Source organism: Macaca thibetana, chromosome 1 (assembly GCF_024542745.1).
Source record: "Macaca thibetana thibetana isolate TM-01 chromosome 1, ASM2454274v1, whole genome shotgun sequence".
NCBI classification, from domain to species: domain Eukaryota; kingdom Metazoa; phylum Chordata; class Mammalia; order Primates; family Cercopithecidae; genus Macaca; species Macaca thibetana.
In genome coordinates this window covers 34,465,053-34,483,531 of record NC_065578.1, presented here as the reverse complement: position 1 = coordinate 34,483,531, position 18,479 = coordinate 34,465,053, and the positions used below count along the sequence as shown (strand labels likewise).

At 42.1% G+C, this 18,479-nt stretch overlaps 1 protein-coding gene across 5 annotated transcripts in view; it reads left to right on the top strand.

Annotated features, from left to right (window-relative positions):
* The window catches only part of KIAA0319L (KIAA0319 like), a 128,141-nt gene that overhangs the window by 89,491 nt on the left and 20,171 nt on the right, over positions 1–18,479 (top strand). For all 5 annotated transcript variants that reach the window (XM_050797777.1, XM_050797769.1, XM_050797787.1 and 2 more), the window contains 6 exons: positions 3,482–3,579; positions 8,098–8,185; positions 10,143–10,235; positions 12,406–12,538; positions 16,337–16,565; positions 18,120–18,243. In XM_050797777.1, the coding sequence (XP_050653734.1) occupies positions 3,482–3,579; positions 8,098–8,185; positions 10,143–10,235; positions 12,406–12,538; positions 16,337–16,565; positions 18,120–18,243 (765 nt within the window). The remainder of the gene's footprint in view (positions 1–3,481; positions 3,580–8,097; positions 8,186–10,142; positions 10,236–12,405; positions 12,539–16,336; positions 16,566–18,119; positions 18,244–18,479) is intronic.

Genomic DNA, 18,479 nt, shown 5'->3' with positions numbered 1-18,479 from the left:
GATATAATACAACCTAATAAATACGTTCTGTATTAATTAGCATCAGCTATATGCTAGGCACTAAACTGGCAACTTATCTACTATCTCATTTTGCCTTTAAAGTAATCTTATGAGGTAGGAATTATTACCCCCATTTTACTGAGAAAGAAATGGAAATTAAGAGAAGTCATTTACTTAGATTCACACAGATAATGACTGGCTCAGCTGGGATTTGAACCCAAGCTTGACATCAAAGCCTATGATCTCAGACCCTACATTATCTAGTACCTCTCATATTCCATAAATATTTGTGTATACCCGAGTGATATCCTGTCCTCACAGGACTGTTGTAAGAACCATTGTTTCCCATAGTGAGACCCTGTCCCTGGGGAAAAAAAAGATAAGCCTAATATGATATACAAAATTCAGGTATATAAAATATCTAAATTAGGGGTGATTACTTCATTATTTAAGAAAACTTTTGTAATATGAACATTCCTTTCACCTTTGAAGTATATGTTAATATACCAAAGTTTGACTTACAAACATATATGGGTTCTCTTAAGACTATTTATGACATGAGTGGTACATACTTTGATGGAAATTGAGTGAGTTGGGTTTGTGTTATTCTCATTGAAAGGTTAGTCAGGTAGAATGTCCTTCCCTATTTAGGATGGGGGGTACACATATCTTCAATACAGTATTCTTCATTTCTAGGCCTAATACCAAATAGTATATTAATGCAAAAACTACTTTTCCAGAAGCAAAATGCCCTGTCTGTTCTATATTTCTGCTCTCAAATTGAGGTTTCCTTATCAATTCATTTCACATTCCTCTAGAGAAGCCTTTTCCTTTCTTCCTCTGGTGACAAGTTAAGGTGAATGGGTTTAGTGGCCTTTGAAGTTGGAGGTGAGGGACTGCCCTGAGCTGTTGATTACTTCCATTCTTTTGTGAAAGACATGCTTGCCTCTACTGTATTTTCTTTCCTAACCCATATTTGCATGTACAGTTCTGTGGGTTACTATCATCTTGTAGATTGGTGTTTCAAAACACATTAGTTTAGAAATAGATTCTTTGGCCAGGCACTGTGGCTCATACTTGTAATCCTGGCACTTTGGGAGGCTGAGGTAGATGGATCACCTGAGGTCAGGAGTTCAAGACCAGCCTGGCCAACATGGCAAAACCCCATCTCTACCAAAAATACAAAAAAATTAGCTGGGTGTGGTGGCAGGCGCCTATAATCCCAGCTACTTGAGAGGCTGAGGCAGGAGAATCACTTGAACCCAGGAGGCGGAGGTTGCAGTGAGCCAAGATTGTGCCATTGCACTCCAGCCTAGGTAACAGAGCAAGACTCTGTCTCAAAAAAAAAAAAAAAAAAAAAAAAAAAAGGGCTGGGCGCAGTGGCTCATGCCTGTAATCCCAGCACTTTGGGAGGCCGAGGTGGGCAGATCACCTGAGGTCAGGAGTTCAAGACCAGCCTGGTCAACATGGTGAAACCCCATCTCTACTCTATAAAAATACTAAAAATTAGCCAGGCGTGGTGGCGGGCACCTGTAATCCCAGCTACTGGGAAGGCTGAGCTACGAGAATTGCTTGAACCCTGGAGGCGGAGGTTGCAGTGAGCCGAGATCACGCCACTGCACTCCAGCCTGGGTGACAGAGAGAGACTCCATCTCAAAAAAAAAAGGAAATAGATTATTTTCTCCTGTCCTCTCCCCAGGTTCTCCCACCTTTACTGGATATATGAGATGGATGGTTTCAAACTTTCAAAGGTTGGGGGTGATGAGGCAGGACCAATTCTGCATGCTCTTTATCCCTCTCCTGCTCTATGGCAGCCCATTAGGATCCCTCCAGGTCCAGTTTCAAAACCATTGTCCAACTGGGCATGGTGGCTCAGGCCTGTAATCCCAGCACTTTGGGAGGCTGAGGCAGGCAGATCACTTGAGGTCAGGAGTTTGAGAACAGCTTGGCGAACATGGTGAAACTCTGTTTATGCTAAAAATACAAAAATTAGCCAGACGTGGTGGTGCGTGCCTGTAATCCTAGCCACTTGGGAGGCTGAGGCAGGAGGATCACTTGAATCCGGGAGACAGAGGTTGCAGTGAGCTGAGATCAAGCCAGTGCACTCCAGCCTGGGCAACAGCAAGACTCCATCTCAGTCAATCAGTCAGTCAGTCAACAAAACAAACGAATGACTGTCCTCAGTCACTGCAACCAGCACTCTTTCTAACAGAGTTACACTCAGTTGTTCCTACCTTTGAATATATTTCTGCCTGCGAGGCATAATTCATCCCCTGAGCTTTTCTGTCCTAGGAATATTGTCCTGTTTTGAAATTTATGTTGCTAGCCTTAGCTATTATAAAATTATCTGTTCCCAAACTGTTTTCTATGTGGAAAAGAATTTCCAGCTACAGTTGGAAGAAATGTCTCTGAGTACAAGTCCTGCTTGTGCTGCTGCTTTCCTTCTCCTCTCGTAACCTGACTACTACATACTATATACATTTGTGAGAGCTGTTGGCGCTGACAACTGGCCAAAAAAATTCTTGTTTTGGAGGAGGAAGGAAGGAAGGAAGATCTTGTCTCCCAGGTGTATAAAATAAAATTGGTCTTCAGATGAAGGATATATTGGAATTAGGTTCTGTGTACTGATTTTAACACTTGAACTCATGAAATAAGAAAAAGATGACCTCTCTCTGCTAAGGTTTTTTTCTTTCCCCCTTTTTCTTTTTTATTTTTGGTTAGTAATTTAAACTAAACCTTCCAACCAAAGCCCTCCCTTCCCTAGCCAGAAATGTGTTTTGATCCAAAAAATGTAAGACAACTTTTTCTGGGGAGGGATGCCATTTAGATAGAATTCTACCCTTGCCCTACCTAGTGATATAGTCTGACCTGCAAATGGGGACCATTTAATGCTTCATTTGATTTTAATTAATTTCATTGGGCCTGTTTTAAATGGGCCATCCCCTACCATCTTCTGCAGTGTGTTATTTAGCTCAGCAGGAATGAAGTAGCTCTTTTAACTCGCCAGGGTGTGATGACCTCAGTGAGATGAGCATTGTTAGCACTCTGTAAAAAGCTATTTTTGAACCACGTTATTTAGAAGTCATTGCTGTTCTTTGTTGCAAAAGAAGTTTTGCAAGAAAATGGCCTTTGTTCCCAGTGAGTTCATCTATAATGGTTGGTAGGACATGTATTTTCAGTGGTAGGCCACACCATGAGCAACCTGCTATTTTTCAGGGAGGATTGGCCCTGAGAGGGTGGTTATAGGGCAGTAATAAGCATTGTTGGGAAAGAGTTGGAAGAAGCCCTAACTGTAGCTGAGTCAGCAGAATTTGCTCTTTCTTTGAGCAGATGGTTTGGTTTCCCTACAGGCTTTGGGGTGAAATCTTAAAAACTAAAGCCTCGTCAAGATCAGAAGAGATTTGTTATTGGCAGCCTCTGTGGCTGTCCTCTTTGTGTGTAGGTGTGTGTTTTCATGATTTTTGTAACTGCCCTTCTATAGGAGAAACCTACACCTACGACTGGCAGCTGATTACTCATCCTAGAGACTACAGTGGAGAAATGGAAGGGAAACATTCCCAGATCCTCAAACTATCGAAGGTGAATTTGCCTCCTTTCACTTGCAGGGCTAAGGTAGAGGAGTTGACTATTTTCTAAAATAAATATCATATGATTTTCTGTCTACACTTAAGTTGTAAACAGTCTTTTAGAAATGAATCCTCTAAAAATCTGACTGGCTGACATCCAGTATTTGTTAGTGTATGATTCTCAAAGTTTCATTTATGGTAAGAAGACTGTACCAGCATGGTAGTGGTGGCTGAAAATATACACTAAACAGCTTTTAAGGCTAACTTAAGGATTTTAGAATTTGGGATGAGCTAGGTTATTTGTGGCCACATGACTGCATACATTGACTCAGCCTTTGTGGGATTCAGTATAGGTTTGGGGATTTTTTTGTTTGTTTTTTGTTTGTTTGTTTGTTTGTTTTTTGAGACAGGGTCTTGCTCTGTCACCTAGGCTGAACTGCAGTGGTGTGATCACAGCTCACTGCAGTCTTGACTTCCCAGGCTCAAGCAATCCTCCCACCTCAGCCTCCTGAGTAGCTGGGACTTCAGGGTCATGCCGTTATACTCGGCTAATTTTTGTATTTTTTGTAGAGACAGAGTCTCGTCATACTGCCCAGGCTGGTCTCGAACTCCTGGCCTCAAGCAGTCCTCCCATCTCAGCCTTCCAAAATGCTGGGATTACAGGTGTGAGCCACCATGCCCAGCCTAAGTACAGTTATTGACAGCTCTAAAATGTTTGTATTTGGCTGGGCGCAGTGGCTCCCACCTGTAATCCAAGCACTTTGAGAGGCTGAGGTGGAGTGGGAGGACTGCTTGAGACCATGAGTTTGAGACAAGACTGGGAAACGTGGTGAGACCTTGTCTCTACAAAAAATAAAAAATTAGCTGGGTGTGGTGGTTCATACCTGTAGTCCCAGTTGGTCAGGACGTAGAGGTGGGAGGATCACTAAAACCCAGGAGTTTAAGGCTGCAGTGAGCTATGATCATACCACTGCCTTAAAGCCCAGGTGACCAAGTGAGATCCTTTCTCTAAGAAAAAAGTTTGTATTCTTTGACGCAGCAGAGTCATTTAGTCTTTCATTCTACATCTATTCATTGTACACTGGTTATGTGGCAGGTACTGGGGATTTACCAGTGAATTAGTCATAATTTTAATGTTCAAGAACAATAGAGTCTAGTAGGTGATACTGATAGGAAGCAGGTAGTTATAACAGGTGGCACACTAGGTCAGTGCAGAGGATCATTGAAGCCCTGGAAAGGTAGAGTGGATTTCTTAGAGTGACTGACTTACTAAGTAAAGGGTGAAGGGATAATACCTCAAGCAGAAGAAGCAACATGTCCACTGGGCCAAAAATGAGAGAGAAAATGTGGAGAAAAGGGAATTTATATGTGGTTCTAAGTTGGAAAGATGCAGGGGTCAGATGGAGCAAAAGCTTTATATGCCAGATTAAGGACTTTGAATCTTATCCAGAAGGAATATAGAGCCCTTGAAAGACTTTAAGCAAGAGAAACACATGTTTAGATCTTCAGATTAGAAAAATCACCTGACTACAGATTGGAGGAGATAAGACTCAAACTATAGAGGTCAGTGAGGAATCTGTTGAAAAATTTAAGTGTAAAATGATAGTAGCCTGAGTAAAAGAACTAAATAAGTAAAATTGAAAACCACCAGCCTGGACAACATGATGAAACTCTAGCTCCACAAAAAATGTAAAAATTAGTTGGGTGTGGTGGCATGTGCCTGTGGTCCCAGCTACTCAGGAGGCTGAGGTGGGAGGATCATTTGAACCCAGGAGGTGGAGGTTGCAGTGAGCCATGACCATGCCACTGCACTGCAGCCTGGCAACAAAGTGAGACTATGTCTCAAAAAATAAAAATAAAAACCACTTATTGAATTCATACCATGTGCCATACCCAGTGCTGATTATCTTATACACTTATTTCTTTTAATCTTCATAACAATCCCAGGATGCAGATATTACTATCTTTTTTACAAATGACAAAACTAAAAACTGGAGAAATGAAGTGATGTGGCCAAAGTCCACAAAGGTATTAAATGGTAGGTCTGAACTGGAGCTTTCCATCTCTAAAGGCCATACCTTTATTTATTTATTTATTTTTTATTATTATTTTTTTCCGAGACGGAGTCTCGCTCTGTCTCCCAGGCTGGAGTGCAGTGACCGGATCTCAACTCACTGCAAGCTCCACCTCCCGGGTTTATGCCATTCTCCTGCCTCAGCCTCCCGAGTAGCTGGGACTACAGGTGCTCGCCACCTCGCCCGGCTAGTTTTTTGTATTTTTTAGCAGAGACGGAGTTTCACCATGTTAGCCAGGATGGTCTCAATCTCCTGACCTCGTGATCCGCCCATCTCGGCCTCCCAAAGTGCTGGGATTACAGGCTTGAGCCACCGCGCCCGGCCAGGCCATACCTTTAATAATTGTGCTTTGACAGGTGGTTAAGAACTAAGGTGATAGCAGTGTGGATGGAGACAAGTGAGTAGATTGGAAAAATAATATGGAGTTTGACTTGATAAAATTTGATGATTGATGAACTGGTTGGGGATGTTGGGGAAGAGAAGTCTAAGATAATTCTAGCTTTTTGGCTTAGATACCTGGGTGGATGTTCATTGAAATGAGGAGCACAGAAGGTGGAGCAAGTTTTAGGGAGAAGTTTGCAGATTATTAATTCATTTTTGAACAGAGTGAGTTTGAGGTACCCGTGAGACATCTGAATTGAGTTGTCCAGTTAGTAGCTGGTGGAGAGGGACTGGAGGTCAGAAGACAAGTCTGAGCTGGAGAGATATATTTGCATATCAACCTCAAATAGATGATTTGTGAAGCCACAGCAACAGACAAAATCAACCAGGGAGAGTGTGCAGAGTGAAGAAATAAGCAGGCTGAGGTTGGAATCTTGGGAACACCCATCATTTAAGGGATGGAGGGTAGAGGAAACTGAAAGAAATGAAGCGTGGGCACAGAAGTGAAAGCCAAGAGGAAGAGTATTATAAAGAGGAAGTAGCCAAAGATGCTACTTGTGGCTCAATTAGTATTTACCCCCCCAAAAAAATACTTCAAAAGAAAAAGAAAAAAAAATGTGCCTGGAAGATGTTCATTACAACATTAGTCATAATAGTAAAAATTTGGAAACAACCCAAGTGTCCAACAGTTTGAAAGGCTTATGTGAAATTTGACACACTTATTCATGTACTGCTCTGTGGTCATTAAAATAAATATTAAAAAGATTGTGGCCGGGTGTGCGGTGGCTCAAGCCTGTAATCCCAGCACTTTGAGAGGCCGAGGTGGGTGGATCACCTGAGGTCAGGAGCTCAAGACCAGCCTGGCCAACATGGCGAAACCCCGTCTCTACTAAAAATGTAAAAATTAGCTGGGAATGGTGGCGCATGCCTGTAGACCCAACTACTCGGGAGGCTGAGGCATGAGAATCACTTGAACCCAGGAGGGAGCAGTTGCAGTGAGCCAAGATTGCATCATTGCTTTCCAGCCTGGATGACAGGGTGAGACTCTGTCTCAAAAAAAAAAAAAAAGACTATATTATAGTAGGGAAGGTGTTCATGCTAAATGAATGGAAGAAAGAACAATAGAAAGTTTGATACCTCAATTGTAGCTAGAACTTTGAATATCACTAAAATATGAGCTCCTTGAAGATAGAGATCTTACCTTATTCATATCCAAACCACAAGCCTAGGACAATATCTGGTACATGATTTGGCTTCAGTAAATGTTTGTTAAACGAATGAGCCGTACACAACTATTATTTTAATATGTGGTCAAGGATTAGAAGGAAATGGAGAAATTTGATAAGTTGATGTGTTATGATAGTGATATACTGGGTACTTTTTTGTTTTTTTTCTTTTATATTAAGTTTATAAATTAGTAAAAACCAGGAGGGAAAAATATTCAGATATTTGGGAACTATTTAGTATCTTTACAAAATGTTTTTCTTTGAAGTGATGATTATTTTAATTTCGTAACTCTGTGGAGTGGGATATTTGGGTCCTTAATGTTCTTCTGAAAAGAAAATGGGAGTACAGAGATATTTGAAATCCCTTCTGTTGTTCTAGAGTCAGCTAGTCATAAGATTCACATTAAAAGTTGTTTTTTTTTTCTTTTTTCTTTTTTTTTCAGTTCATTGTTTATCTCTTCAGCTAGTTTACTTTTTCTTGCTGGAGTGCAGTGACATGATCTTGGCTCACTGCAACCTCCATCTCTCGGGCTCAAGCCATCCTTTCACCTCAGCCTACTAAGTAGCTGGGACTACAGGTGTGTGCCACCACACCTGGCTAATTTTTATATTTTTGGTAGAGATGGGGTTTTGGCATATTGCCCAGGCTGGTCTTGAACTCATGAACTCAAGTGATCCACCCGCCTCCTCCCAAATTGCTAGGATTATAGGCTAGTTGACTTTTTCCATTTTGGAAACAGGGGAAGGAAAGAGTGAAAGATTCAGCTTGGGAAAGTTCAAATATATCTTATTTTAAATGTAATTCCTATTCTTTGTGATTGTCTAAGAGATCTTCTCTCACTTCTGCAGCTCACTCCAGGCCTCTATGAATTCAAAGTGATTGTAGAGGGTCAAAATGCCCATGGGGAAGGCTATGTGAACGTGACAGTCAAGCCAGGTATGTTTTCAGCCCTGACTGTGTCTCCCTTCCTCCCTCTGCAGGACTCCTGAGGAGACAGAGATTTGCTTAGGAGGGTTTTGATTCCCATTTTTTTGGTAATATATTTATTCAGCAATTCCTAGTTCAGTGTGGTAAACAGTTATAATAGCAAAATACAGACTTTGTTCCAACAGTGCTGTAGTTGGAATGCTGAGCTGGACACATGGCCCACAAGTAAGTTATGGCCTAAGCAATAACTTACTTACCGAGAACTACTTCTTCAAGTGGGCCATGCTGAGAGAGGACCGTGTGTTGTAATTAACAGACACAGGGAAGCCAAGAGCCTAGGAGAAGCTTGCAGAAGGAGAACCAGCCAAGTGACCAGCTCTTTCTGATCTCTTTCCAGAGATGTGGGTCTTTGTACACAGAGTTCCTCATTTAAACACTACCAGTCTCTTTCACCTTGGTAACAAAATCCTGTCATTCTTTTAAAATGAACCACTGTAGGTAGATCACAGTGCAGTAGGAAGGAATCTTATTTTCCATTTTCAGAGAAATTTAAGAGAAGTTGGACAGTTGTATTAGTGCATTTTCATGGTGCTGATAAAGACATACCCGAGACAGACTGGGCAATTTACAGAAGAAAGAGGTTTAATGGACTTACAGTTCCACGTGGCTGGCAAGGCCTCACAATCATGACAGAAGGCAAGGAGGAGCAAGTCATGTCTTATGTAGATGACAGCAGGCAAAAAGAGAGCTTGTGCAGGGAAACTCTCATTTTTAAAACCATCAAATCTCATGAGACTCATTCACTATCACAAGAACAGCACAGGAAAGACCCGCCCCCATAATTCAATCACCAGTTCCTCCCATGACGTGGGAATTGTGGGAGTTAAATTCAAGATGAGATTTAGGTGGAGACACAGCCAGACCATATCAACAGTATATTTGGTAAATATACAGCATAAATTCTCAATGCTCTTTTCTTTGTTGGTAATAGATTTTCTTTTCATTCCTTGAACTTTGTAGCCAAGATAATCCTTTCACCTTCTTAAAAATGTAATCAGCATCAAGACCATTTGATCATTTTGCAAACAAAAGGCCATGGGATTTGTAGCACACAGTCATTTGGGTGGACCAGAGTGGTTTGTGACCTTCCCATCACTTAACCCATAGCTAGTTCACATACAGGGAACTCTAGGATGGTTGAGAAGCCACCCATCAGCTTTTCAGCACAGTCTGTGCCAAGGGACGGTTTGATTGCCAAGGCCTTTATTGCCCAAAGCTTATTTGTTGTCTGCCTGTAGTCAAGCTTGGCTGAAAGGAGTAACTTGCTGCTGTAGTACTTTTCATCAACTAGACAGCATGTGAGCATTGAAAGAATACACAGGGCATGGTCTTAGGAATGATCAGATTTGGAAGAGGCTTTTATACTCCCAAGTGTCTTATGTTAGAATGGCAATCTGGTCTTGTGACTCTCCTGTGTGGTGATGATTCAGTCATTAATTATGTAATGCAGGGGTCCCCAACCGCCAGGCCATGGACCACTACCAGTCCCTGGCCTGTTAGGAACTGGGCTGCACAGTAGGAGATAAATGGCAGGTGAGTGAGTGCTGCTGCCAGAGCTCTGCCTCCTGTCAGATCAGTGATGGCACTAGATTCTCACAGGAGGATGAACCCTATTGTGAACTGCACATGCAAGGGATCTAGGTTGTACACTCCTTTTGAGGATCTAATCTCTGATGGTCTGAGGTGGAAGTTTCATCCCCAAACCATGCACTGCACTCCAACCCCCAACCCCCACCCCCATTCATGGAAAAATTGTCTTCCACAAAACTGGTCCCTGGTGCCAAAAAAGTTAGGGACCAGTAATGTATGGAATGGAAATTGATTTATAATCCTCTCAGATACATCCTGCTCCTCCTGTAATTTCTGAAGCCCCTTTCCGAATTTCTTTTGGGTCACTTTCTTGCAGAGCCCCGTAAGAATCAGCCTCCCGTTGCTATCGTGTCACCTCAGTTCCAGGAGATCTCTTTGCCAACCACTTCTACAGTCATTGATGGCAGTCGTGAGTACTTGTCTAAGTATGATGTTTTAGAAGAACATTCACCGTGTACTCTGGTAGAAAACTCTAGTAGAAGATTTGGGGCCAGCTATGTCTGCGATCTGTTTAGGCCAGTCATGTTGACCGTGTTAGGGGAAGGCCAACCATCTGAAGCAACTGACTGAAAAGCAACACACCAGACAGGCCTTCTTTAAAATCCCCATGTAGCCTATTTGAAGTAATATTTCCACTTTGAAATGGTAAGAAACTGAAATTATGCATGTAGTTAGCATGATTTTAGTTGAAACTCACTGGTTTTCATATTTGCTTAGTTGGAGTTGCCTTTTTCATTCATAGAACCAAAGTTCCTTCCAATCATAGCAAGACAAGTAACTGGGAGGCCTGACTGAGGAGCTTTTACCCAGCCATCACTTGCCTAGCAAGATTCTCATCAGCCTCCTCCTGGAGACACTCACAGAATGCACTCCACACCCTGGTCTGGCTCCTTAACATTTTACTCTTCAGAGTAGTGTCATCCAGTGAGTGACCTGAGAGGATTTTTGGGTGTTTGCCCTTAATCGTGGCTGTATGGTGCAAGAGGTTGCAGACCTATCTTCTCACCAGTATTTGCTTTTTCGTTTTGTTTTGTTTTGTTTTGATTTTTTGAGACCAGTTAAGGTCCTTTACCCTGACTATCTTGGCACCACTGATGGTTTTTGGCAGAGGCAGTCACAGCTTTAGTAGAGGACCCTCTAACAAGGTTAAGCATTTGATGTTGATGGTGCTGGCAAAAAGAGGAGGTTAGGAGGATGATTGTAGGCCAAGAGGGAAGAGAGAGAACAGGAAGCAGCCCTTGTGATACAGAGTGGTAGAAAGGGCTCACGTTGTACTGTTTTATTTTACAGTTTTGAATAGGTGAAAGTTAAATAATATGCAAATGTATACAGTGAAAAGAATCATACTATCCATGTCTCCTAACTGTCCAGTTTTCCTCCAGACAACCAATGGTATTATTATTTTATGTATCCTTTTAGAGATATTTTACACATATATAAGAAAATACATATATAGTCCTTCTGTCTTGTGTTTACACAAATGAAAGCACATTATATGTGCTGTTATGTGTAATGCTTGTTTTTGTATGTTGGAAAATTTTTCCTTTATTTTGAGACAGAGTTTCGCTCCTCTTGTCCAGGCTGGAGTGCAATGGCATAATCTTGGCTCACCGCAACCTCTACCTCCCAGGTTCAAGCGATTCTCCTACCTCAGCCTCCTGAGTAGCTGGGATTACAGGTGCACACCGCCACGCCTGGCTAATTTTGTATTTTTAGTAGAGACGGGGTTTCTTCATGTTGGTCAGGCTGGTCTCGATCTCCTGACCTCAGGTGATCCGCCCACCTCGGCCTCCCGAAGTGCTGGGATTACAAGCGTAAGCCACCATACCTGGCCTGGAGAATTTTTCTAAATCAACACATAAGATAGTTATTCCTTTTTTTAAAAAAATAGTTAAGTAGCATTCCATCGTATAGATGTATAATTTCATTGTACGAGTTCTTACTTGTTTTCAATCAATTTCTATTGATGACCATTTAGATTACTCTCATTCTTTTGCTATTACAAACAATGTTACCATGAATAATCTTGTAAACATGATGTTTAACACATGTACATTTGCAGGATAAATTCATAGAAGAATTGCAGGGGCAGAGATAAATGTTGCCAAATTACTCATTATAAAAGTTGTGTCAGTTTATGTTTATACCATGACTAATGAGAGGTCATCTTTCTCCACGCCTTTACCAATATAATGTGTTATGAAATTTTGGTCTTTACCAACTTGATAAGTTAAAAAAAAATGCTGTCTCAAGTGTAAATTTAATTTGCATTTCTTTTAAACGAGGTTGGGTATTTTTGCATGTGTTTAAGAATTATTGATTTTCCTTTCTTCATGCAGTAGTATTTTAACCAAAGGTTGCCTGTGTTGGAGTCCTTGGAAAGCTACGCAGTGGAATATACATAGAGAGGCAGAATAACCCAGTATTCCTAGGGAAGAAACGTTCTGCAGAGATAGTCTGTAATTTCATGAAGTTTTCCTAGCTTCAGATCTCTGGGTAGTTGTCCTGGTTTGTGTAAACTGGATAAGTGCTAAGACCAAGCGTTCTCATGTTGTAACTGATGTTTCTTTATGGTCAAGAAAGCACTGATGATGATAAAATCGTTCAGTACCATTGGGAAGAACTTAAGGGGCCTCTGAGAGAAGAGAAGATTTCTGAAGATACAGCCATATTAAAACTAAGTAAACTTGTTCCTGGGAACTACACTTTCAGGTAAATTAGGATTCAGCTTCAAGTTTACTATAGGCCTTTTTTTTTTTTCATCTCATGGGTTTTACATTCTTATATGAGTAACTTTGACAAATATCAAATTCACTGTGAAATTGGTTGATAATACAGCTTTTGGTCCCACTGGTTCTCTGAGCCCTATGGTGATTGTGATTACAACAATGGTAACTTTCTAGGGCAAAGGTTCTTGTACAGTAGATCAGGATCTGCCACAGTTAATCTTTCTCAAGCCTTATCTGGCAGGTCTCCAAAAATTTTTTTTAGGGTTTCTGTTGTTAAATGAAAAGGCCCATCTTCCTTTGCCTTTTCTCAGGCAAAATCTGAAGGAACCTACTCTCATTTTTTTTTTCCCTTTGGAAAATGCTTCCTCAGCTTACGATACTTGATAATCTTTACATTTGACTAGTGGTTTTCATTCTCTGTTGGGATTTTTGGGGAATTTGATAGAAAGAAAGTACTTTTGGGGAGCTGGTATTGATATTCTAGAGTGATTACTAAAGCTTTGAAGCTGATTCTAGAGTAATCCTCCTTATATTTGCATAATTCCTTGTGTGTTAAAAAGCACTTGTATTAATATATGAGTATCATACAAACATGATCGATAGCTGATACTGTCTTCCTCTGACAGCTAAGAAAAATGAGGCTTCTCTGAGGTCTCACAGCTGGAACTTAAATGCAGATTTTCTAACCCTGAAGTCAGAGTTCATTCTACTTCACTCCTTGACTTGATCCATGTATTTTGTTCATACTTCCTTTAATTCCCTTCTTAATCTGTTTAAGTTTTACCCATCCTTAAGAACCTCCTCAATTTCCAGGAGGTTCTCTGAGATCCCTCCAAACAGGAGAGAATATGGCTCTCCTCTTTCCCTGTTGCACTCAGGGCCTCTGTGTGACATTTACCATAGTGTGACAGTTTATTCATATGTATCTGTCTTCCCATGAATCTGAGATGAACCAAATTTTTAGATGGTGCCAGGGACACAGAAATGAGTATCCTAGCACAATACCTACCATATAAATCAATATGCAACTTCTGACTTAGCAGGATTTCCATCGATTCAACACTTCAGGTGAATGAAAAGTAGCTGCCAGTACAACAAGATTGGAGCCTTCTACTTTGCTTAAAATGGAAATTTGAGCTGGTTTTCACCTTAGATTTCTAATGTAGGAATTTTTCTATTTACAGAATTCAGCTTGGGCCAGGTTGATCCTTTTAAAAAATAGTAACAATGATAGCTGATATTTCTTGAACATTTACTATGTGCTAAATACTATTCTGAGCTCTTTGCTGGCAGTATTGCATTTAATTCTTATAACAGGTATTATGGTTATCCTCATTTTACAGATTAGGACATTTTGGCACAAAGAGGTTAAGTAACTTGCCCAAGGTCACAAAAACAGTCTAACTCTAGAGTCTAAGCTTTTAACCACAGGTTAACCTACAGGTTTTTTAGTGGATGGGGTATGAGAGTGATTTTTTTTTTTTCCTAGCCCTCATTTAAAAAAAAAATCTATGAAATGGTATGATTGGATTTGATTAGCATTAAGGTTAGTAATTCACTCACCTTTTCATCTCTTACTTTTACATGGCAGTAGCCTTGTTTCCTTAGCCCTGTAGTCAGCTGCTGTTTGGTTTCAGGATCTTCGCAGGCAAGCCAGGAACTGTTTGAGGTGAAAGAGAAAATGGGCAGCTGCCATTTTGCTATCTGTCTATAAGGTGCTTTTGTCTTGACATAGGAGACGAATGGCATATGTTAAAAACAAAAAACAGGCCAGGTGCAGTGGCTCACGCCTGTAATCCCAGCACTTTGGGAGGCCGAGGCGGGCTGATCACAAAGTCAGGAGATTGAGACCAGCCTGGCTAACACGGTGAAACCCCGTCTCTACTAAAAATACAAAAAAATTGGCTGGGCATGGTGGCAGGTGCCTGTAGTCCCAGCTACTTGGGAGGTTGAGGCAGGAGAATGGCGTGAACCCGGGAGGCGGAGCTTGTAGTGAGCCGAGATCGCGCCCCTGCACTCCAGCCTGGGCGACAGAGCGAGACTCCATCTCAAAAAAAAAAACCAAAAAACAAAAACCAAAAACCCCCAAACCTGTGAAAACAACAGAGAAACTAGGAAAAGAGGCAAAACTTCTGTAAATGTTTCTTTTTCAGATATCTGCTGATTGGTGCATGTTTGTGTGTCTGAGGTGTTTGTGCTTTTTTCCTAAAGGCTGTAATACCAAAAATCCCCTTCACATCATAGGTAAAAGGTGAGACTGCAGGATAAAACCTCAATGGTGTCTGGCCCTGTCTGTGGCTGGTGTTGAGATTTAAACAAACTATATGTCTTTTCTACGCTTTTCCTCTTTCTGTCAGCAAAATGGAAAGATCCCAAACCTCCTTGCTTGCTTATGCTCACATTTTGAGGTGGCATGAGAAGCTTTAGGCTGTTCAGCTGGAAGGCATTATTTAGGTAAAAGCCTGCTCTTATAAATGAGCATTTTTTTTTTCATTTTGCAAATCCTGTGTCTCACTGGCACAAATTGTGGGACTGTTGCGTAGGAGAATTCATTTTCATTTCAAGCTCCTGCCTTACTGGAGCCAGCCCTCCTGGTTCGTCCCGCAGGCTGTCTGCCTAGGATGTCCATCCTTGTGATATGTACACAGCTGGAACAGGATGATGGGAAAACAGCCTGCCACAGACAGAGCTTGCACTACATAGTGTAGGAAATAGGGACCAAGAATTACCTCTTCTTAAGATTTGGCTTCTGAGCTTTGGAATCAGAGAACTGGGCTTGTATCTTGGCTCACTATATAGCCCTTGGGTGGGTTACTTAGCCTCTCTGAGCCTCTTATAAAAGTGGGATTAGTGATGCCTACTCTATATGGTTGTTATGAGGGCCATATCAGACAATGCTTATAAAGGTCTCAGGACATAGATGCATGCAGGCAGCAGTAGAACAAAATGGGACTGGAGACATATTGCCTGGATTCAGAACCTGATTCCACTGCTTTCAAGCTGTATGACCTTGGGCAAGTTATATTCCTCCCTCCCTCCCTCCTTCCCTCTTTCGCTCCTTCCTTCCCTCCTTCCTTCCCTCCCTCCTTCCCTCCTTCCTTCCCTCCCTCCTTCCCTCTTTCCCTCCTTCCCTCCTTCTTCCTTCCTTCCTTCCTTCCTTCCTTCCTTCCTTCCTTCCTTCCTTCCTTCCTTCCTTCCTTCCTTCCATTTTTTGTATGAAGTTTCCCTCTGTCGCCCAGGCTGGAATGCAGTGATGCAATCACAGCTCACTGCAACATCTGCCTCCCGGGTTCAAGCAATTCTCCTGCCTCAGCCTCCCAAATAGCTGGATTACAGGCCTGTACCACCATGCCTGGCTAATTTTTGTATTTTTAATAGAGATGGAGTTTCACCATGTTGGCCAGGCTGGTCTCAAACTCCCAACCTCAGGTGATCCGCATGCCTTGGCCTCCCAAAATGCTGGGATTAAAGGTGTGTGCCAACGTACCTGGCCTCTCTGCCTTTCTCCTCATGTATGTGAGGAGTAAAATGAGGATAATACTTTATAGAGTTGTTGTGAGGATTTAATGAGATATAAAGAACTTGGAACAGTGCCTAGCACATCATAAAACTTCAGTCAGTGTTAGCGTCTAGTAGTACTTTCTGCTTTTCCAATAGGAATGAGTAAGAATAGGTAACCTTGCCACATTGGTATTTCTTAGCCTTAATTTTCAGTCTTCTAATGTATATTCCTCTTTCCTTAAACCCATCCCTGATCACACTCCTCTCTCTGCCCTGATAGCTTGACTGTAGTAGACTCTGATGGAGCTACCAACTCTACTACTGCAAACCTGACAGTGAACAAAGCTGTGGATTACCCCCCTGTGGCCAACGCAGGCCCCAACCAAGTGATCACCCTGCCCCAAAACTCCATCACCCTCTTTGGGAACCAGAGCACTGATGATCATGGCATCACCAGCTATGAGTGGTCACTCAGCCCAAGCAGCAAAGGGAAAGTGGTGGAGATGCAGGTAGGAGGGGATGGTTCCTATTTTTTTTCTTGCCCAAGAGAAGTAGAGCTGCTGGACTGCATTTTTAGAAACCGCCAAACAAACTGAGAAAGCTTTAGGGGCCTTTGATTAATGTGATGGCAAAAATCTTTATCTTGGCTGGGTGTGGTGGCTCATGCCTGTAATCCCAGTACTGTGGGAAGCTGAGGTGGGCGGATCATGAGGTCAGGAGTTCAAGACCAGCCTGGCCAACATTGTGAAACCCTGTCTCTACTAAAGATACAAAAAGTTAGCTGGGCGTGGTGGCGTGCGCCTGTAATCCCAGCTACTTGGGAGGCTGAGGCAGGAGAATCCCTTGAACCTAGGAGGCGGAGGTTGCAGTGAGCCGAGATCACGCCATTGCACTCCAGCCTGGGTGACAGAGCAAGACTCCATCTCAAAAAAAAAAAAAAAAAAAAAGATTTTTATCTTAAATGTTCAGTATTAGAGGAAAACGCTGAGAAATGTTAGTTGTTCTGGATGACTCTAGAGAGTAGTCATCTTCAAACTATTTAGAAGCTACAAGGGTGTAAATCTTAGTGAGCTCTGTAACAAGTTAGAGTAGATTGACTAGATGGTGAGTATTTTCCTCTATAGATGCTTAAGAAGAGAGACTAGATCTGTCACCAGGCAGGTAACATGAAGAAAGAAAACTGGATGGTGGCTGTGCTGAACTGGAGAGCTTAAGCCCTGACTAAAGGAGTCATCTGCTCTTCAGGTCCAGCTGGTTGTTGCCACATGGAGGGATGGTCCCAACATTGCTTGATAGCCCAGCTTTTCAAGAGAAGAAAGAAATTGAGACCTTCATGTGAAAATTTCCAACATGAAAGACACTACAGGCCAAACAAAATGTTTGCAAGCTGGATTCAGCCCGTGGGCTACTAGTTTTTGCCCACTGCTCCACAGGAAGTTCCTGCATTGGAAGTTTGCCCAAAATTATTTATAATGTCCCGATACTCAAGGTTCTATATTTCTAGATTGAAGACCTCACTTAAAGCCTCCGTTTTGCCTGGCTTTTGTCTAAATGTTGTGTTAGGTTGTTGCAGAACCTGTACAGACCTGAAGGAGACAGTATGGTGTTCTATAGCATCTTGAGCTGCTGCCGTGTTTCACTGAGACAGCTTTGTCAGGAGCACTGTGCAGCCTCAGTAGGAAGAGGATCTTTTTAAACAGTGTTTTAAAATCTGGGTCATTTATTGTATGTTCACAGTATTCTTTCTGGTTTGAGTCGCAGAGACTGGCCTTGGTAATCTCTGCACATTTCCCGATACTCACCTCTCTGATGAGAGTTCTGGCTTTATTTGAAACTGCTGCTGTGTCAGAGAGCGTTGTTTCCTTGAAGAGGGAAACCGTTAGCAAGGTGCCTCATGATATCTGACTCCACATTCACTCATGTGCTGAACTGGGACGTAACAGCCCAGTACCATCTTAGGTCTTAGGTTTAGAAAACTGAATCGTTTTTACCAGAGTAGGAATTATTGTGTGATGTTGTGATTCTGGGAGTCTACTTTTCCACTTCTGTATTTGTATTTGTAGGGTGTTAGAACACCAGCCTTACAGCTCTCTGCAATGCAAGAAGGAGACTACACTTACCAACTCACAGTGACTGACACAATAGGACAGCAGGCCACTGCTCAAGTGACTGTTATTGTGCAGCCTGGTAAGCTCCAGCCTTGTGGTTCAGGCTCTTCTATTGGTGGGTCCATTTAACCTTGGGAGAAAAGAGGGTTGGGTTCTGAGGTGTATGAGGATAGAAGCAGAAGGCACCTATCCATAGAGCCTCTGGTGACTTCTAGTTTCTCTTCCCCTTGTGCTTTCTTCATAGCTAGAGATGAAGGATAGTTCCCAGCCTCAGCTTGTGCCCTTTCCTTGGCTAGTTGTTGGTACCTTCAAGGA